At 42.3% G+C, this 22,154-nt stretch overlaps 1 protein-coding gene across 4 annotated transcripts; it reads right to left on the bottom strand.

Moving 5' to 3' along the window:
* Positions 1 to 2,659: 2,659 nt before the first annotated feature.
* On the bottom strand, positions 2,660 to 16,073 carry ZNF502 (zinc finger protein 502). 4 transcript variants are annotated; one of them, XM_059160657.1, is made up of 3 exons: positions 15,984 to 16,073; positions 6,251 to 6,364; positions 2,660 to 5,711 (listed from the first exon to the last, which is right to left on the bottom strand). In XM_059160657.1, exons 2-3 carry the CDS (start codon positions 6,303 to 6,305, stop codon positions 4,138 to 4,140), a joined length of 1,629 nt encoding a protein of 542 aa, XP_059016640.1. In that variant the 5' UTR covers positions 6,306 to 6,364; positions 15,984 to 16,073; the 3' UTR covers positions 2,660 to 4,137. The 4 variants fall into 4 exon arrangements, with proteins under 4 accessions (XP_059016640.1, XP_059016639.1, XP_059016641.1 ...); XM_059160656.1 differs by lacking the exon at positions 15,984 to 16,073 and adding an exon at positions 15,308 to 15,975; XM_059160658.1 differs by lacking the exon at positions 6,251 to 6,364 and having other exon boundaries at positions 15,984 to 16,066.
* Positions 16,074 to 22,154: the final 6,081 nt, after the last annotated feature.

The raw sequence follows: 22,154 nt of genomic DNA, 5'->3' as shown, positions 1-22,154 counted from the left end.
AGCAGGCTCCCTGCTGAGCAGAGAGCCCGATGCGGGACTCGATCCCAGGACCCTGAGATCATGACCTGAGCCGAAGGCAGCGGCTTAACCCACTGAGCCACCCAGGCACCCTTGATTTAAGGGTTTTGAGTTCAAACCTCATGTTGAGTGTAGAAATTACTTAAAAATAAAATCTTAAAATGAGCTCCTCCCATCCTCACAAGTCGGGCAAGATTGCAGCCCTATGCAGTCAAATCTATATAATAAACACAACTAAAGAGGAATCATGGAGCAGAGGTATGACCGATAAAGAGAAATCTGAAGGAAAAGTGAGAAAGGACATGGGAGTTTAAATTTCACATGTCACTTCCTAGCAGCGTGACTTTGGGCAAGTACAACCACTTGTTTTCTCTACTGTTGTTCTGAGGATCTGATTTGGCCTCATGCCATGTCCTTGTGAAATCACAAGTTAAGTTTCAGCACACTGAGAATGAGCACCACATTCCAGTTCTTTATCATCTGGAGCCAAGGAAAGCTGTGAGCTCAGGTAGTGCTTCCACACTGGGACTGCTAAACTCAAAAGCTCTCCTGCTACACCAGCATCCGTATTCAGCTCCTGCTTTCCTTATTTCAGAGATATATTCCAGTTGACATGGTTCTGCTTCTACAGATGCATTTTCCTCCTCCTGGTGATGCGGACATCAACATATCTGAAAGCACTTTGTTAAACTGTGATGCAACATTTCAACAGCTCATTTTTAACACAAGGGTTTTGTTTTGTACAAAGTATTACTTTTTCCTAAGGAACCCTCTGCTTAATATAACCACACAATCTGTATCTTGAGGAAAGATTCGGAATGCTTGTACCTGGCAAACACTTCATGGACACACTCATATCCTCTCCATACCTCCCTTCTGCTGGCAACTGTGGACCTAAAGTCACAACCTGCAAGCAGGCGTGGAGAAGTGTCTGACTTGGGTATTTTAGTTGAGCTCAACAAATATTTACTGAGCAAATTTGAAGTGCTAGGGACTGTGGATAGAACGATGAATAAATATCACAGGGCCCCTGCTTTGACAGAGCTGACAGTTCAGTGGGAAGAGAAAGATTTGGAAACTAGCCACTACAATGGAACATAAGTAAAATGAAGGTGTCAAAATACCGAAATAAAAAACATGTGAGGTCAGAGACAGCTTCAAAGCAGGTGTTGCATGAACATATTCCTAAGTGACTCATGGGAGCTTTCTGGGCAAGCAGAAGGCAGGCAGGCAATCGAGGCTACAGGAAGAGGCTGTGCAAAAGTCACCAAAGTTGAGGTCAGCAATGATACAGAGTCACAGGAATTAACACTATGGAAGTGTGCAACGCAGGGAAGGCAGCTGAGAGGGATGATGTAGGTATGGGCCCCGGAAGAGCTCTATTTATTTATTTATTTTTGTTTTTTGTGCATGTGGAGGAGCCTTAGATGCCTTCTAAGGGGCTCAGATATTCTGAGATAACAGAGCTGCCAGTTGTGCTTTGCAAAGACCATCCAGAAGAAATGTGGAAGATGGCCTCATGGGGCAGGCAACTGGAAGACTGACTGGGAAAGTAGGAAAATGGTCTAGGAAATAAACTAGGATGTGGACTAAAGCAACAGTGGTGGACATGGCTTCCAGACTTGGGAGATATAAGCAGGATACAGTGGTTGCTTGGATACGAGGACTGTGTAAAAGACTGACCAAGAACAATTCCAAGATTTGGCACCAGAGTGACTGGGCACTTGGCTGTCCAGTAACTGAGAGAAAACTGAGAACAAATATTTGTCAGTGTGAGATTACGGGATGAGGACGGTAGCAAGATGACAAATTCTCTTCCTTCCTGTTTTCCCAGGAAGTAAAAATGGTATCAGACTCTTAACCTGAGGATTAAAATATTTTTGGATTTTTAGAAAATCTCCTAAAAAGACCTTGGAGATATCGTTCATCCGTAGAGGTCCCATTTCTTCCTTAAGCAAACTCTCCCAACTCTCTCTAATCTCAAATCAAGAACTCTAAAGACAGTACTGTATAATTATTACACTAAATACCTACATATCAGGAAGTTGCTAAAGTTTCTGGTGGGCACAGGTTGATTAAAATATATTAATTCAACAAATATCTACTGAATATTTCCTGTGTGCCAGCAATGAATTCTCTAGTGTCATTTTCATTTAGAAAGTACAAATATGGGTGCTTGGGTGGCTCAGTTGGTTAAGCGACTGCCTTCGGCTCAGGTCAGGATCCTGGAGTTCCGGGATTGAGTCCCGCATCGGGCTCCCTGCTTGGCAGGGAGTCTGCTTCTTCCTCTGACCCTCTCCCTTCTCATGTTCTCTCTCAAATAAATAAATAAAATCTTAAAAAAAAAAAAAAAAGGAAGTACAAATACATCAGTATCTCCTTTGAGTATAATTTTTTCACGAAAATAAAATTCTAACAGGGTTAACTTTGTCCATAGGGTATTAATTTACTCAGTTATGAACTGCCCTGTGGCCGGTTATGGGAACAGAATCTTCACAGCTGCAGAGGGAGAGAGTGCTGTTTCTGCCATGTTCCTATTAATAGTAATTAATAGCTCAAACCACTGCTTACAAGATAGCTGTTCTGGAAAAAAAAATTAATGCTGAGTTCTAAATAACCAACCATTCCAGAATCAACTGACTTTGTTTTTTTAACAGTCATTATTTTAAAAACGATATAAGTTTCAGGGCATAGAAACTATTCCAAATAGCAGTGAAAGGTAATCCTCACCTAATCTCTCAGAGCTCAAACTTTGGGTAGCAGTAAAGAACATGAAAGGGAGTAAGGAAATAAGGGGAAAACCATGCCCTTTTTCTTAAAAGAATAAAACACCATCATAGTGGCAAACTGTACTAGCTCAATACTTAGGGACTTGAAAAAGAGGTAGAATACTTTCCAAATTTATTCCATGAAAGTTTTTCCCTAGATACTCCTAACCTTCAGGGAAGGGTAAATATACAAGAATAAGATAGTTCCAATAAAAACAGGAATATCTGAAATCTAACAAATCTGTTTAATAGCCTCCAATGGCATAATTACATGAAACCTAGCCCTCTCTGCTACAATGACCAACACTCTCTTAGAGACTAGTCCAGCAGCCTCAACTCCATCCAACCTAAAAAGCGGATTGCTCTCTTCACTAATGGTTTCTCCTCCCTAAACATCAATTAACAGTTGTTTGGACATAGTTAACCCTGGTGGGTCTCTCTCCCCTGGACCCTACAAACCAGTGGCCCAGGCAAACTTATGAGACAGGTGTACACCTTAGTCCAGGGCTGGGATATGTAGGTAACCTCCTCAAACACAGACTTCCTGCTCTGAGCCTCGGCACCAGCAGTCTAGCGCAAACCATTTTCTTCATGGGTAAGTGTTCATCTGGGACAAAGGTTGGCCCTTCCTCTTCCTGGCCCTCTGAGCAGATCTGACTCTCTTCCCACAAACTGGCATCATTTAAGGTTAAGTTTCTCTTGACCTCCTACTTCCTTTTTGGCCCCAAATTGCCTTCCAGCGTGAAAGGATCAGGAAAGATCTCTCTTACCCTGATAAAAGCCTTCTTCATGAACTATCTGTAGACATCAGCCCAGTTCTTGCCACATATCTCCTTATTTGTTGAATGAATGAGTAAGGATTCTTCGTTTTCCCTTATTTCCAATGCCCCTTCATGAGACTGCTTCTAAGAGATGGCATGTTCTCAGATATCAGAAGGCTACTTAGCACTACCTCTGAATTGCTTCCACATGCACACTAAATATTTGGAAAAGCACCTCAGCCTACTGGTCAGAGAACACAGGTCACAAGTTGGGAAGGTGAGGCAGGAATGCAGTAAGGGAAACACAGGTGCTAACTTAACAAATGGCCCCTAAAGTAATGAGAGTCACAAGGGGAAGGAGGAGTGGTAGGTAGCCAGGATTTATCCAAAAAGCAAGAACTTCCTTTCTACCCTATATTCCCAGATGCCCAGCTGGAGTAGGCTCTGCCTCCATAAGTGGAAATACTCTTCCGAGTGTAACAGTCGGTGTTCCTTCATCCTTCCCTCCAGGAACTCTGCCTGCCCCACTGCCCCCAGCCAGATTCCCAGCGATTCTTTCTAGAGAAGCTATCACAACCTGAATGCCAGGGTTATTCACCATTGTGAAGTTTCTGGTGTCTGAAAAGGACTGAACTATGTCTGAAGAATTTTCCACATTCAATGCATTCGTAAGGCTTCTCACCAGTATGAATCCTGTAATGTTCACTAAGGTGTGCATACTTGCGGAAAGTTTTCTCACATTCACTACATTTATAGAGCTTCTCACCAGTGTGAGTTCTGTGATGTTCAGTAAGAGATGAACTATGGGCAAAGGCCTTCCCACATTCTTTACATTTATAGGGTTTCTCTCCAGTATGAATTCTCATATGCTGAGTGAGGCAGGTATTCTGATTAAAGCCCTTCCCACATTCATTGCATTTATAGGGTTTTTCTCCAGTGTGACTTCTCTGATGCCGAATAAGGCAAATGCTCTGAATGAAGGCCTTACCACATTCACTGCATTTGTAGGGTCTCTCCCCTGTATGAATTCTCTGATGCTTAGTGAGTGGGGTACTCTGAGTAAAAGCTTTGCCACATTCCTTACATTTATAGGGTTTTTCTCCAGTATGAATCCTCTGGTGTTTGATAAGGGATGGGCTCTGACAAAAGGCTTTGCCACACTCCTTACATTTATAAGGTTTCTCTCCAGTATGAATTCTCTGATGCTGAGAGAGGTTTGCCTTTGTTTGGAAAGTTTTCCCACATTCATCACATTTATGGGGTTTTTCCCCAGTGTGAATTCTCTGATGTTGTGTGAGATTTGAATGTTTGCGAAAAGAAGAGCCACATTCATTGCATAAATAAGGTTTCTCACCAGTGTGAATCCTCTGATGATGAATGAGGTGTGTGTTCTGATTGAATGCCTTCCCACATCTATTACATTTGTACGGTTTCTCTCCAGTGTGAATTCTCTGATGTTCAGTGAGATGTGAATGATTGCGGAAGGAATTCCCACATTCGTTACATTTATAAGGTTTCTCTCCAGTATGGATTCTCTGATGCTGAGTAAGAAATGATCGACATCGAAATGTTTTCCCACACTGCTCACACCCATATGGTTTTATTCCGGTGTGAATTCTTTGATGCTGAACGAGGAAGGAACTGCGACTAAAGGCTTTCCCACATTCCTCACATGCATAGGGTCTCTCTCCAGTATGAGTCCTCTGATGCTGGGTAAGGGATGAGCTCTGAGTAAAAGTTTTTCCACATTCATTACATTCCCAAGACTTTTTCTGAGTAGAGAGAGCTGGGCATTTACTTTGGTCTGAAATCTCATCAGTGTGTATACTACTTGTCTCCCACTGATGTAGGCTCTCTTCTGTAGAAACCCTGAGATGTGTAACAAAGCTGGAGGTCAAGAGCAAGCTTCTCTCAAAATCATATTCTTGGCTAATTGTTTCAGGAGATGCTTCCTTGTGGATGAAAGTTATTTCCCCAAAACCTCCTTCCTGGAAAAGGCATGGTCTGGGAACCTCTCCAGAAGTGCTTTCCTTCATGCTTTCGCATGTGTATTTTTTTTCAAATACAGAATCCTGGTTTGCATCCTCTGGTAATCTCTTTGCTACTCTCCCTGATGAATCAATTTCAGAGACATCCTCCTCTTGAACAGATTTTTCCATCAAACCTGAAAGAAAACATCAGAGTGGGTATTTCTTAAATAGGACAGAATGGAAGCCCCTGAGGTTGCAGGGGCCTAACTCTAACATATGTCAATACTGGCATATAAACAAGGCCCAATAAAAGTAAGCAGAGCACATAACTCAATTACAAGTGGTAGAAGAGATCTGTATCAGGGTGGAGTTCTCAATTAATAAGAAAACCCATGGAATGGGCACTTACAGACATTTAGGAAGCCACAGAACCAGAGACAATACAAATAAAGGGAAAATAACAAACAGCAGAAAGCTAGGATTAGGTCAAAAGAAGAAACATGGGTTGTTTGTATTCAGAGTGGACAGTGGGAGAATGAATGTAAAAGCAAATTTTGGAAACGAGACAAAATGAATATTGGGGAAAAGTTGGCCCCCAGAGATGCTCACCCACATATGCCCTCCAACATCCCTAAAAGGAGGATAATTCTATTTCCTGAGTTTCAATCAGTTTCTCTTATAAAATTTCCAAAGCCCTGCTATTTCTCCCACTGGTTTTTCCTTACTCACTCACCTGGACAAACCTCTCTTCCAACCGCTCTCTCTTCAGCTCCTTGCATATTCAACATCCACAAACCTTCTCTTTGTTTTGACTGGAAAACACTTCAGAGTTGGAAAACTGGGAGCCCTGCTCATAGGGGGGAAAAAAGGTGGGGAAGGGGATATCACTGTCCCAGTAAATAGGAAAAGGACAAAGAATTGTTGCCTAGGGATACTATCTAATAATTCACACAAAATCTGTTCAGATAGCAGTGTGACCGCACAGTTGGTTTCCAGCCTTCTACCTTCACAAATTCCATTTGTCAGCTGTGTAAAAAGTGATAGCCAGAGTGATACATCAGCAAACACTCAAGTGCTGGATGGATAAATCAGAATGCTATTTATAAAGATAAAGCTACCTATCAAGTAGATATAAGTATTCATGTCTTTATACAACAATCAATATGAAAGGCCAATGAATATAATCAAAAGTTGCATTGGTAGGGATATATGGGTGGCTCAGTTGGTTAAGCATCTGCCTCTTGGTTTTGGCTCAGGTCATGGTCCTTGGGTCCTGGGATCAAGCCCTGCATCAGGCTCCCTGCTAAGCATGGAATCTGCGTCTCCCTCTCCCTCTGCCCCTCCCATTTTTACTCTCTCTCTCTCAAATAAATAAAATCTTAAAAAAAAAAAAATGTTGCATGGGGAAGTGGACTCATAGCAAGGCTAATGCAGTAAGTTTGGTCCACCCATCTTCACTATCTGCCAAGGAGCTGGACAGTAGTTAGGGAACTCTATTTGTACAACTTAGAGATACACTGACTGCCCATTCTTCTAGATGTCAGATCAACTAAACAATTTTTCTTCAAGCACAGCTCAACATTAAAAGTGTAGGCTGCAGTTTAAAAAAGAAAAAGGAGGTGCCCGGGTGGCTCAGGCAGTTAAGCATCCAAATCCTGATCTCAGCTCAGGTCTTGATCTCAGGGTCATGAGTTCAAGCCCCACATTGGGCTCCATGGTAGGTGTGGAACCTCCTTAAAAAACAAAACAAAACAAAAAACACTTATACTGTGAAGTAATTTTTGACTTACAAGAAAGTTACAAAAAATAGTACAGAGTTTCTGAAGTTTGGAATGTGAAATCACAACTTTTCATCCAAAAATGTCTCTCCATATAACCCTGAATTGAGAAGCAGAATCAGCAGCATTATTTCAAGGAAAAAGGAAGACAGAAAGATGATTTTACCAAAATTAAGAGCTCAGAAGGCAGTTAGAATGGCATGAGTCTGCTGAAGTACATACGTAATAAGGCTGGTACGGCTTCTCATCAAAGTCTGCGCCTCTGTGTTGAGTTTTAAAGGTTTAGGAGGATCCTATCTGGGAGGCTCCCGGGTGACTGAGTGGGTTAAGCATCCAACTCGATTTCAATTCAGATCATGATCTAAGGGGTGTGGGATGGAGTCCCGCATCCAGCCCCAAGTGGAGGCTGCTTAAGATCCTCTGTCTCTGGGGCGCCTGGGTGGCTCGGTGGGTTAAAGCCTCTGCCTTTGGCTCAGGTCATGATCCTAGGGTCCCGGGATCGAGCCCCACATCCAGCTATCTGCTCAGCGGGGAGCCTGCTTCCCTTCCTCTCTCTGTCTGCCTCTCTGCCTACTTGTGATCTCTGTCAAATAAATAAATAAATAAAATCTTAGAAAAAAAAAAATCCTCTGCCTCTGTCTCCCTTTTCCCCTCCCCCACCTCTAAGCATAAAAAGAACCCATCACACAATCCTACAGAAAACCATTTAGTAGAGTAGGGTTTCAGTATAATCAGAGTGAGCGGACAAAGTCAGACACGCCCCCACCTGCCTAGAACTTACATTACAGTTGGACAATGACATTAAAGTGTAGTTACAATTATGGAAATTATAAAAGTGGAAATATGGGATGCGGGAATGTAAAGAAAAGGGGACTTAATGTAATCTCAGCAAAAAAGCCTTCCTGGAAAAAAAGGTAAATAGGAAACAGGTGAAGATAGAAAAGAATAGACCAGAGATATGAAACAATATACAAAAGAAAACAAGCTCAGTACTTTGGAAAAATGAAAAAGATCCAGTTAGACAAAGTATTAAGCACCAAAAATAAGACATAGAGACTGAAGCAAGCAAAAGCCAGATCAAATACAACCTGTGAACTATTTTAAGTGAGTAGAAAGCCACAAAAGGAATATGAAAAGGTTTGGAGAAAAAGAGACATGAGCGCATCTGCTGTTAACAAAAAAACACATCCTTCTGCCCATAGCAAAGAGGGAAACTGTATGAACAGTGGAAGGTGGGGAGGCAAGGCTAGAAGGCCTCACTGGGAGGTTGTTTCAGCAGTGCAGTAAGTAGACTGGACCAACTAAGAGACAGAATCCACAGGATTGGATGAATATTGGGTAGAGGTGTGAGGGAATGGGAGAAGTCAAGATAATTTGCTGGTTTGGGGCTTGAGTGATGACAGCAACCTTTAGAGAGAATGGGAACACTGGTTGAGAGAGAAAGAAGATATATTTAGTTTTCAAATATCCAAAGAGAAAGTAGGCATACACATCTGGAATAGAAGACAGAAGTGTCATGAAGAGAATAACTACCATTCTGGAGGGAACAGATAAAAACATCTAGGAAACCTCTAGGAAACAACTAGGAAAACCTCAACAACAACTTTATATATTAAAAGGAAATTTAATTCTGGCTTTTGATTTTAGAGATTCCTAATCCCCTGAGAGAAATAAAAGAATTTAATATGTGATAAAATTGGCATCCCTAGTCATAAAATATTAAGTATTTATAAATTATGTTGGAACTGTTGCTTAACTACCTGGAAAAAACACTTAGTGAGAGTCCTACCTCACACCACATACCAAAATAAATCTAAACTAGTTAAAGGTTTAAATATAAAAAAATGGGGGCGCCTGGGTGGCTCAGTGGTTAAGCCGCTGCCTTCGGCTCAGGTCATGATCTCAGGGTCCTGGGATCGAGTCCCGCGTCGGGCTCTCTGCTCAGCAGGGAGCCTGCTTCCTCCTCTCTCTCTCTCTGTCTGCCTCTCTGCCTACTTGTGATTTCTCTCTGTCAAATAAATAAATAAAATCTTTAAAAAAAAAAAAAAATATAAAAAAATGAAATCACAAAATAAAATACTAAGAAATAATTGACTTTAGGGATAGGATAAGCTTTTCTAAGCAACATATAAAAAAACACAAACCACAAAGGACAAAACTGGATAAATCTGGTCACAGAAAGACAACAATCTCTCTATCCAAAATACAAATAAAATTAAATGACATACAATCTAGGAAAAGTATTTTTGATTTATACATCAAGGAGTAAGTAGATGCACCTAATGGATAAAAGACTTCTTATTAAAGAGTAAGGAAAGGGGCACCTGGGTGGCTTAGGAAAGGGGCACCTGGGTGGCTTAATCAGTTAACTGTCTGCCTTTGGCTCAGGTCGTGATGCCAGAGTCCTGGGATGGAGCCCCACGTCAGGCTCCCTGCTCAGTGGGGAGTCTGCTTCTCCCTTTTACTCTGCCTGCTGCTCCACCTGCTTGTGTACTCACTCACTCTCTCTCTCAAATAAATAAATAAATAAAATCTTTGAAAAATAAAATGAAGAGTAAGGAAAAAATAAAAACTCATAAAAGAATGAGACATACAATGTATACAGCAAAATTACAAAAGGCCAATAAACATAAAAACAAAGTTCCATCTTGGTGGTAATCAAATAAATGGAAACCAAAAGAATAAAGAATCTATTTTTATATCAAATTAGAAATTTTCTTTTAAGTGTTAAAAGTCAACACTGACAAAGGTATGGGGAAAGAGAGCTTCTCATACACAAACAGTGGGAATGTAAACTAGTACCATCCTTCTAGAGATAATTTGGCAATATACATCAGGTTTTAAAATTGTAGGTTGAGTTGTAGTTGGAATCCTGGGATCATCATTTTGTAAGTATAGGAACTCAGAAAAGAATACTAAGTATATACAACACCTAGATGTATCTCAGAAGATTCTCAAAATCATCAGGATGCCTATAAAATGCCTATATTCTTTGATCTAGTAATTCTACTATTAGAACTTTTTCATAAAGAAGCAACTTCCCAGGGTATCTGGGTGGCTCAGTCAGTTAAGTGTCTGACTTTTGATCTCAGCTTGAATCTTGATCTCAAGGCCCTGAGTACAAACCGCAGACTGGGCTCCATGCTGACTGTGGAGCCTACTTAAAAAAAAAAAAAAAGAAAGAAAAGAAAAAGTCATTTCCCACAGAAGAAAAAAGCTGAACTCCTTTGTTACCTGTAAAAAAATTACCCTGCATGTTGCTGGAAAACACAATCTTCCTACCAGCGGACACTGAGGCTTAGGAAATTATGGTACTTCCTCTTGGTGGAAATTATACAGGCATTAAGATAACTAAAAATGAAAATAGGTGATCATTTGGAAAAATACTTATCTCTATGTAAATGAAAAGAAAATGAAGGACTTCAAGTACATCATATATATGTTTGTTAAAGCATGCTTTTTTTTTTATGCTTTCTTTTTTAAAAACTAACTCTAATCTCAAGAATATGTATCAAATTGTTGACCATGAGCATCTCTGAAGAAAAGGATTATGGCAAACTTTTATGTTAGGGCCTATCTTTGTGTAATGTTTCAAAGTTTTCCTGTAGGAATAAACAGCATCTGTAATCAGATTTTTTTTTTTAAGTGAAAAAATATGATCAGAGATGAACACAGAAATGTAGGTACAAAGATCACAGATCACACTGTTACTATAATTGTAAAATAAGCAAATAAATATTGATAGCACAGCAATATGATAGCTTTTATAACTATTAAAAATCATGTTTTCAAAAAATATTCATTAGAAAATACAGTATGTTAAAGCAGGAGAATACAAAATCAAAAATCAAAAACACAAGACACAAATGTTGAAGACTATGTGGAGGAAAAGGAACACTTATGCACTGTTGATGGGAATGCCAACTGATGCAGTCACTGTAGAAACAGTGTGAAGGTTCCTCAAAATGTTAAGAATAGAACTACCTTACCACCCGATAATCACATTACTGTGTATTTACCCAAAAAAACACAAAAACACTAATTCAAAGGGATACATGCACCGGTTTACTATGGCATTATTTACAATAACCAAATTGTGGAAACAGCCTGTGTCCATCAACAGATGAATGGATAAAGTAGATGTGATATACACACACAATGAAATATTATTCAGCCATAAAAATGAATGAAACCTTGCCATTTGTAAAAACATGGATGGAGCTAGAAAGTATAATGTTAAGTGAAGTAAGTCAGGGAAAGACAAACACCATATGATTTTACTCAGATGTGGGATTTAAGAAATCAATGTGGGATTAAGAAAAAAGGAACAGGGCGCCTGGGTGGCTCAGTGGGTTGAGTGGCTGCCTTCGGCTCAGGTCATGATCTCGGGGTCCTGGGATCGAGTCCCGCATTGGGCTCTCTGCTCGGCGGGGAGCCTGCTTCCCTCTCTCTCTCTCTCTGCCTGCCTCTCAGTGTACTTGTAATTTCTCTCTGTCAAATAAATAAATAAAATCTTAAAAAAGAAAAGAAAAGAAAAGAAAAAAGGAACAAGCAAAAAAAGAGAGAGAGAGCGCTAAAGCAAGAAACAGACTCTTAACTACAGAGAACTGATGGTTACCAGAGAATTGATGGTTACCAGAGGGGAGGGGATGGGGGGGAATGGGTAAAAGAGGTGAGGGGAATTATAGTGTACACTTGCGATGATCACTGAGTCATGCAGAGAATTGCTGAATCACTATATCGTACACCTGAAACGAATATAATATTGAATGCTAACAATACCGGAATCATAAATAAAAAGGAACAAGTGAAAATTATGTAAATTTGATTTTGGAAAATTTATTTAAATGCCTGCTTGGTTTTGATGTAAATTCTGGTTGAGACTCACTCTCCTGGTCTTCTGGTATCATGAAGTCAAGGGACTTGTACGTCTTGTTTGCAAAATTTCCAATGCTATCAAAATGTCTGGTTCTCAATGGTTACAGAGGAAGACTGATTCTCAATGATTACTGCTCTGGGACGGGATGAGGCTGGAGCAGAGAGGAGGAATCTGGAATCTTCACAAAACTTTTGTGTATGGGCACTGGAGGACCTTCTAGTCAATGAATGTGCAGAGAAATGAAGCACGTAATTCTCAGGGCTCCTGCCTTAGTTTGTGAATGAAACTAATAATCTAAAGTTCCCAAAGGCACACCTTTTAACTCTGCTACAGTGATGGCTCATGTACATATTAAGAGCCCTCAAAAACTTGGACCTCGGGGCGCCTGGGTGGCTCAGTGGGTTAAAGCCTCTGCCTTCAGCTCGGGTCATGATCCCAGGGTCCTGGGATCGAGCCCCACATCGGGCTCTCTGCTCCTCCGGGAGCCTTCTTCCTCCTCTCTCTGCCTGCCTCTCTGCCTACTTGTGATCTTTGTCTGTCAAATAAATAAATAAAATCTTTAAAAAAAAAAAAAAAACTTGGACCTCACTAACTAACTGGAACAATCTGTCTTAATATGTAGATGTAATGGTTGTTAATATAAGGGCTATACTCTGGAAAAACAGACCTTAAAAAGATCATTTTGGTGAGCTGCACAATTAACCCTCAGCCTTGCAGTGTGAGGCAAGAGGATGAATGTATTTCTTGGGATCTTTTACATCCTTAACACAAGAGGTAGTTTTGTGGGAGGATTTGCTTCTTTAAACATCCTTTTAATGAATGAATTACACCTTTTCTTTCTCTTAGAGTTCCTTAGCTTTAAAAAAAAAATACTTTCAAAAAATATCGATGAGAAAATACAAGATGTTAAAACAGAATATAAAACACTAAAATAAAAAATATGCATACATACATCAGCACTAAGCAAACATTCAATAAACAGGAACTATTATTAATACATGGATATACTGGGGTGCCTGGGAGGCTCAGTGGGTTAAAGCCTCTGCCTTCAGCTCATGTCATGATCCCAGGGTCTGGGATCAAGCCCCACATAGGGCTCTCTGCTGCACAGGGAGCCTGTTCCTCCTTTCTCTCTGCCTTCCTCTCTGCCTACTTGTGATCTCTGTCTGCCAAATAAATAAAATCTTTGAAAAAAAAAATACATGGATATATACAAGACACAAAGAACAGAAGAAATCCACCAAAATGTTAACATATGGATGACTAGAACATTTAATGGGTTACTTTCCTTTGTCCTTTATACTTGTCTATATATTTCACTTTCCCTAAAAATAAACATGTATTACTTTTATTTTTTTTAATTTTTTTAAGATTATTTATTTATTTATTTGACAGAGAGAGATCACAAGTAGGCAGAAAGGCAGGCAGAGAGAGAGAGAGAGAGGAGGAAGCAGGCTCCCTGCTGAGCAGAGAGCCCGATGCGGGACTCAATCCCAGGACCCTGAGATCATGACCTGAGCCGAAGGCAGCGGCTTAACCCACTGAGCCACCCAGGCACCCAACATGTATTACTTTTATAATTAAGGACATAAACATGTAAAAAATGACAATCCTTGCTCATGAGTTTCAGCAACAACAACAATAACAGAAAAACAAATAAAACAAAAAATGCTAGATCCAATGAACATGGATCTTAATTAAGTAAGAGCTTATTCAAGTAAGATTAAAATGAACTAAAATGGGAGTCAGGAAACTGCTCTGCCATAGCCCATGTGAATGGACCATGTACATGACTAGCTATCTGGCTCAAAAAGCTGACAAATTTAAAAATATCCTAATTGGGGTGGAGAGAGTATCCATGAGTCCTTTCAGCTTTAACATTCTGTTGACTCCTTAACTAATGAGTTAATTCATGTAAAGCATTTATAAAGATATCTGCCCCGTGGCAGGAATTCCACAGGGGTGAGGCATTATTATGTTTGATACTAAAATCTATGGAGAAGAAAAGACATATTGGTGACAACCCTCTCCTTCAACTGTGAATTATCTGAGCTGTTAGCAGTTTATGTCAAACTGGAAACTTTTTCTGTAATGGGCTAAAAAATAAATAATTTAGGCTTCATGGGCTATATGGTCTCTGTCACAACAATTCAACTTTGCCTTTGTAGTTTGAAAACAACTAGACAATACGTACACAAATGAACTTGGCTGCGTTTTAGTAAGACTTTTTTTTTTTTTTTAACAAAAACAGGTGATAGACCAAATTTGGCCTGTGGACCATAGTGTACTGACTCTTAGTCTATAAATTCCCCAAAGAGGAAGGCACAGAGGAAGGTTTTTCCACCAATGCCTAGTGTAGAATAATCTGATTGTCAGTGATTTTAAGAAGATAAAAGGATCTGTCCGAATCCAGGTTTAGGAGAGAGATAGGTATTATGGTGAAGGGTAAAAGCAAAAAAGGAAACTTGTTAATAGCTTAATCCTGTTAAGATTAACAGGGACCTAGCTCTCTTCTCTTACCTTGTAAACGCTTTCTCCTCCCTGCCACCTCCTCACCTCTCGATAATGAGCTAAAGAATTGTAGACAAGCCACGTGGGATATTTCACGAATTTGATAACACAATTCCTTCAATAAGACCACCCTCAAACGTGCACTTCTCTGAAGCCCTTCTTGGGTTTGTGGGTTGGCCAAAAGTACGTACTCATCCAGGCCGCAGCAGCGCACTAGATCTCCCTCTTCTGCAGCCTTGGGTCACTAAGTGGCCATGCCTCCTTAGACAGTCATCTATTCTCTCCGTACCTCAATATCCTTTTTTTTTTTTTTTTAAAGATTTTATTTATTTATTTGACAGAGAGAAATTACAAGTAAGCAGAGAGGCAGGCAGAGAGAGGAGGAAGCAGGCTCCCTGCTGAGCAGAGAGCCCGATGCGGGACTCGATCCCAGGACCCTGAGATCATGACCTGAGCCGAAGGCAGCGGCTTAACCCACTGAGCCACCCAGGCGCCCCGTACCTCAATATCCTCATTAAAAACTACAGATAATAGTGGTGCGGGTTAAATAGATGAGCCCAACTGCTTCGAACAGGGCTCTTTTGCACTAAGTTTAAATTATCACAAAAATCTTCTTACGTACATATCTATCTTCTTCCATTGCTACACTGGACGCATCTTCCCTTTTGGCAGACTCCAACGTCATTCATTCTGTAGCCCCGCCCCCGAGCTCTGAGTACTCTTTGGCAAGTTTCGCATAGTAAAATTCCGTTGCAAAACAATCACGTTTCCGTACGTGCTATCCCAGACATGCTGTCAACTGAACTTTGTAAAGAAAGGCAGGACTAGACAGTCCAGCTTTAGAAATGAAGCAACAGCCTCTGTGTCCTCAGGAATTCTATAACTCAAGAGACTCCAGACTCGCCACCTAGTGCGCTCTACACTACTGCCGGGTCCTAGTACGACGGTCCCTAAAAAAGTTTCTGAGCAGCAGGACTAATGGCGGGGGAGCAGGTGGTATCCACACCGAGAACTCTGAGCCCCGAGACTTCGTTTCCGAACACGGGTCCTGGCTCTTGGTCATCTATCCATCACTCAGTCATCACTCATTCGTTCATTCCCGCCACCATCTTCTTAGAGGCCAGCTCTGTGCCGGGCCCTATGCGGCAGCCGCTGGGAGTTCTGGGCTGCAGGCGCAGACAGCACTCCGAGGGAGCGCGGCGCCGGGGCAGGCTTCCTACAGAAGCCTCCCGCCAGCCGTCCCAGCCGAAGGCGCCTGGAGCCACTCCTTTCCCCTCCCTGAGGCCCCGCCCGCTCACCGTGAGGTCCGGGGGCTCCCCGCGGGGTGGCGACTAAGGTCCCACAGGTGCGCGCAGGCCCAGGGCACGGGCTTACCCTCCCCCCAAGCCGGAAAAGCAGTGGCGCGGCCGGTAGTGCGTCACCAGCGCCTCCTCGTCTCTCGTCTCGCGCATCCTTCCGCCGCTTCTCTAGGAAGCGGATGGAGAGTCTCGTTGGGGTCCTCAAGGAAGGTCGATGCCGGGTGACCTGGTTTCCCTCCAAACCCACCCAGCCAAGGGCCTGAGGGCCCATTAAACACTACCTTGGCTCGGAACTCGGTGACCACCTCATCCCTAAGGAAAACTGTAGTTGGGGTGGGCGTTAGGGTTGGAGAGACTGCTGAGTAGGAGTCGGAATCGGCTCTTATCGAGGCACTAGTGTATTCCATCTGCTAAAGAATAGCCGCTGATTAAGAATCTTGAGGGATCGGGGCACCTGGGTGGCTCAGTGGGTTAAGCCGCTGCCTTCGGCTCAAGTCATGATCTCAAGGTCCTGGGATCGAGTCCCACGTCGGGCTCTCTGCTCAGCGGGGAGCCTGTTTCCTCCTCTCTCTCTCTCTCTCCCTCTCTGCCTACTTGTGATCTCTCTGTCAAATAAATAAATAAAATCTTAAAAAAAAAAAAAAAAAGAATCTTGAGGGATCCACTATTTAGTGGGAATAATGGGCAAATTCCCGTTCTAGGGCCCCACACACTGACCTTACCGGGCAATATGTCTTATTCTGCTATTACTCACATTCCATCCTAAGTGAATTCCCATTGGTCCTCTGAAATCTCTTGTTTGTTCTTGACACTGGATCTTCTTTCCAGGATTTGCCCTTCTGGAATATTCTCCCTCCCTTCTACCTACTGTCTGCCACGCTGGCCATTCAGGTCATACTGGTTCTTCAAGACCCAGGGCCAATCTTTACTTGACCTTCGCTAGTGTTTACTCTCACTGTCACCCCTACAAGTAATTCCAGCTCTAGCTGGTCTCCTAAATACACACACTTGTCCACTTTCAAACATTATTAGAGAGCAATACGTGTAATATTCCACCCAAGGGTGACTGTAAAGGACCCAATTTATCTCTATACAACTCTAAGCAAATACATACCCCAGTGTTTAGCAGTGTTGGGCAAAGTGTTGAATCTGTTAATTGAATACAAAAGTAAAGTTAAGATATTTGCATTTTTGAGAAATTGAAAAATATGTCAGTAATACCATCCAGGAAACAAGTTTCTGAACATCCAAAAGGAAGGGCCATCTAGCTCACCTGTTTATACATCTGCTGTATCCTTCAGTACAATATAAGCTTTATGAAGGTGAGGACCTTCTTTCTCTTATTCACAATGACCACATCTAGGACAGTGGCTGACGTATAGTAGGCGCTCAGTAGATATTTCGTGAATGACTGACTAAACCACCAAAATTAGAATTTGTCCTTGAGCTGAGGAATTACAATCCCATTACTGATACTGATCCATCTAGAGTTTCATCCCTAAACATAAGTAGGTCACTAAAATCATGAAATTTTTGAGGAACACCAACAATACATGAGAAAGAGTTTCAAATGCATCATTACCAGATTCATAGGAGATATGATAGCTGATTACAGTCTATGTTCTAACAAGTTACATGAAGTAGTTCCTCCAAGTAGATGTGTATTTCTTGTACATGGGAGAGAAAACTGCTGGAAATATCATCTTTCTTCCCCCATATTGCCTAAGGCACATACTCTAAATAGTTGAATGTCACTCTCCTTTGGGAAATAGAAACTCCTGGTAAATCATATTTAACCACCCTTCAAAAGAGATTACATGAAGAATATGCCATGAAGATATCTTGTTTTTCTTTCTTTCTTTTTTTTTAAAGATTTTATTTATTTATTTGACAGAGATCACAAGTAGTCGAAGAGGCAGGCAGAGAGAGAGAGAGAGGGAAGCAGGCTCCCCTCTGAGCAGAGAGCCCGATGCGGGACTCGATCCCAGGACCCTGAGATCATGACCCGAGCCGAAGGCAGCGGCTTAACCACTGAGCCACCCAGGTGCCCGATATCTTGTTTTTCTATGCAAGATGCAACCACCAGTAACATTCACAGTTGCTTACCCAATATCTATTTCTCTCTCTTTAACACTCTGCCCAATTTACCATCAAGGAAAAAAGGCTAAGAGAGGTGGATGCAACCCGTAAGTTAAAGAATAAGATAAGAAGGTTAGAACTTCTAACTCCAAATCCAATGCCCTTTGCAGGTTACAGCAGACAATTCCCCTTCCCTTTCCATGATTTAAGTTGTCCTTGTCTAGATCTTCTCCTTTTTCCTTATACCATCTCTAAAGGGGCCAGAACTATGTACAAAAATTTTAGATCCAATGATCACCATTTTAGCAAGGATACCATGGCAAACACTACATGTTGCCCATAAAGTATCCATTCTCATAATGCTCCTTACTAACCAACCCAAATTTTTATTCAGAGTAGCACTGTGCCCAAATTTTTCAAGTTTCTTCTCAGCTAGAGCTGGCCATATGACACAGTTCTGGCCTAAGAGATAAATATATGGGCTTATGGGTGGAGCTTCCAGAACACCACTGTTTTCCTAAATTTTTAAAAGATTTTATTTATTTATTTGACAGACCAGACAGATATCACAAGTAGGCAGAGAGGCAGAGAGAGAGAGAGAGAGAGAGAGGAGGAAGCAGGCTCCCTGCAGAGCAGAGAGCCCGGTGTGGGGCTTGATCCCAGGACCCTGGGATCATGACCAGAGCCGAAGGCAGAGGCCCCAACCCACTGAGCCACCCAGGCGCCCCCACTGTTTTCCTAATTAAAAAGATCAGACTGAGTTGGAAATTGTTTTTCCTTCACTTTTCCCTTCTTGGGACACAGTTTTGAGGCTGATGACGCAGCAACCATCTTGTAACCATGATATGCAAATATGAAGATGTTAATCTCATTTTAAGAATGGGCTGACTGAAGGAAAGGAAGAGCATGGTCTTTTAGTTACTACACCAGCCACAGACTGCCTCTCCTGGACACCCTACTGAGTGATAAAAAATTAACCTATTTTAGACCATCTGCCCTAGTTGACTTTTCTTTATATGCCACCAAATACTTTCCCAACTGATTCACTTCCACAGGGAGAATATATGAAAAGGTATGGTCTGTTCACCTAAAAGTTTTTTCTCTAGAAAAGATGAAACTACTTGTAATTGAGCTTTTCAACCCAGCCAGGATACAGGAAGCATATAGCCCACAGAGAGGAATTTCTCTGTAGGATACAATGACTCAAAACTTGGTGGGGGTTGTTTTTGGTTATCATCAAAGCAAGTAATATGAACAACACACTATATACATATATGTAAAATCTAAGTGAGATACTCATGCTAGTAACTCAGGTCTTCTTCCTAAGAGAACAACACAGAATATAGTCAGTGCTAGATTTTAGATCTTCTGAGGCACTAAGTATTAAAAGATATGATGAGATATCCCCAAACTCAACACACAATTAAAAAGTAATAACCACACCTAGGGGAGGAGGAATTGGAGGAAGATAGTCAAAAGGTACAAATTTCCAGTTGTAAGTTAAAGCAGTACTGGGGATATAATGCACAACATAATCACTATAGCATCACGTGTTAGTTTTTCATACAAAGGTGGCAATCAGCACTTAATACATGAAGACACTTTCCTAGACACAGATAATTCAACACAATCTCTGGGGCTCAGTTAAAATCTGTGTCAGACAATTACTCTAGGCATTATAAGTAGTCATGTCTGCAATACATTAGATGTGACACCCTGAGGCTTCGTTAGATATGGGTGAATTCTTTCATATTCTGACCACAGTGATGGATGACAGGACAAAATAAAACAAGAGGGGACCCCCTGTCTCCACAGAGAAGGATGGGAGAGTATAGGGGTTCTAGTTGGGGAGGAACTGGCAGAACCTTGGATATCATGGATCAAATCTCATTGATTTCCATGGGAGGGCTGAAGTCTGGGGCCTTTCCCTGCATGAGGAAACGAATTAAAAGGAGCTATGAATGTAGTTCCAACTCCCCACCCCAGGAAGCACAGTGCAGGGTGGGATGAATTGGTTCCTGAGAGACCCATCCCTTCCATAGTTCCATCTTGCTCTGGCTGCCTCTCTCCATCACCTAGCCTCCACAACTGGGGCCCAGAACAGAGGTATGGTGAGTGATCTGCTCACAAAACTGCCTCAAACCTTTGTCTTGTTGTCTGCTTGCATGGAGAATGGGCAGGTTCTTCCATGGCCATGGGTAGAAGAATGTCACAGGGAAGACCAGATGTCCACAGGTTCTCTGTCAGGTCTGATGAATGACCAAGACTTCCATCACAAGGACAGCCTCAGAGGGGTTGGAAGTGTGCTGACTCTGTCCTCGGGGACCCATACTGATAAAAATGTGCTAAAAGAGCCTAGTGAGGAGGGCCAGGCCAGATCTCTGACTCTGCCCTACACATGACTCTCTTCAGTGCCTTTCACTCCCATCTTGAGTACCTGGCCTGACCAGAATTTGCAGGATATCTAGCAGTCCCTGCACCATCCATGTTTCAAGCAAAAGGTGGCCCCTGTGCATATCAATTTGTGTAACTAAGACCTGAAGAACCATTCTCCTTTTATGGAACCTCTAGAGCCCACTGAGGCAGAGTCACAGGGTAAAGAGAATTGTGAACTGGAGAGGCCACCTGGGGTGGGGTTCACGGGGTGGGTATTCCTTTCAAGGGAGTAGGATCATTCATGTTTAGGGAAAGGCACATAGAAAGTCAGTTATGTAGGTAAACTTTTCTCTCTCTTTTTTTAAAAAAGATTTTATTCATCCATTTGACAGGAAGAGATCACAAGTAGGCAGAGAGGCAGGCAGAGAGAGAGAGAGAGAGAGGAGGAAGCAGGCTCCCTGCTGAGCAGAGAGCCCGATGCGGGACTCGATCCCAGGACCCTGAGATCATGACCTGAGCCGAAGGCAGCAGCTTAACCCACTGAGCCACCCAGGCGCCCCTCAACTTTTCTCTTTATTCTTCTCCAGCACCAGGTCTGGGGCTCCTTCCAGATGTAGAGCCAGAAACAGGGCTTACTGTAGAGCCAGAAGCAGCTCAAGACCTGTTTCTACCATAACTCCCAAGTGTCAGGCTAGTGTCACCTCCATCAGGCTCTCTAGAACTGGGGCAAGTGCTAACATCTTCTTCAGCACGTACGTGTCAGGTCCTGAGATGGAGTCAGCTCAAATATCAGCTGTAGTGAGAATTCCATCACTAGCTCCAAAAATAGAGACAGAGCCAGCTGCAGCCCCAGGGCCTCCCTGCCCCTGGCTTGTTGCCAGGTAGAACCAGCTAAAAGGGAATTCTGACCTCATGGATTTCCCTCTCAATCTGTTGACAGAGTAGTCGACTTGATGGATGCAGTGAGCAGCTGGGCTCTCAGGAAGGGGCTGGGGCAGGATTTCCTTCTGCTATAAGCTGCCCCAGACCTGTCTCTCCCTGATCAAGACTCTTATGATCTGGGTCCAAATCTCAGTTCCACCACTTGTGACCTGGGCAACATTCTTAACCCTGAAGCCTTTACTGTCTGCCTGCAGACAGGAGAGATGGACACTCATAGAATCTACTGTACAGAGTGGCTGTGCAGATTTAATGAGGAAGAACAAATAGAAAGCTGGGTGGGGGAGGGGAACTCACTGCGCCCAGCCAGATCCATAGGGTCACCCATGCATCTGCCCACTCAACAGCCTTAGTACTTATTAGGCATCTGATGTGTACCTAACTACAAGAAGACCTAAAAAAAAAAAAAAAACAAAAACAACCAGGATTGTAGCAGCCACCCTGGAATATGCATCTGAATGGGGGGTAGGACCAGAGAGGTGATCAGGAGGAGTGGGAGATGCCCCTTTGGGAAGAGTTGACTTGAAACCACCTTCTGGAGCTTGGGGTTAATGAGGATGGCCAGATGGGCACCTGGGTGTCTCAGTGGGTTAAGTCTCTGCCTTCGGCTCCGGTCACGGTCTCAGGGTCCTGGGATCGAGTCCCGCATCGGGCTCTCTGCTCAGCAGGGAGCCTGCTTCCTTCTCTCTCTCTCTCTGCCTGCCTCTCTGTCTACTTGTGATCTCTGTCTGTCAAATAAACAAATAAAATCTTAATAAAAAAAAAAGTAGGATGGCC

Source organism: Mustela lutreola, chromosome 2 (genome assembly GCF_030435805.1).
Source record: "Mustela lutreola isolate mMusLut2 chromosome 2, mMusLut2.pri, whole genome shotgun sequence".
Classification (NCBI taxonomy): Eukaryota; Metazoa; Chordata; class Mammalia; order Carnivora; family Mustelidae; genus Mustela; species Mustela lutreola.
This window is presented reverse-complemented; position numbering and strand designations above follow the sequence as displayed.

What these genes read in the sequence shown, in the direction of transcription:
- ZNF502 (XM_059160657.1), bottom strand. Translation starts at nt 6,305, where the DNA reads ATGTTGAATATGCAAGGAGCTGAAGAGAGAGCGGTTGGAAGAGAGGTT. An exon ending in TGGAAGAGAGGTTTGTCCAG is followed by an intron (nt 5,712 to 6,250) that starts GTGAGTGAGTAA and finishes GTTTTCTTTCAG; the next exon opens with GTTTGATGGAAAAATCTGTT.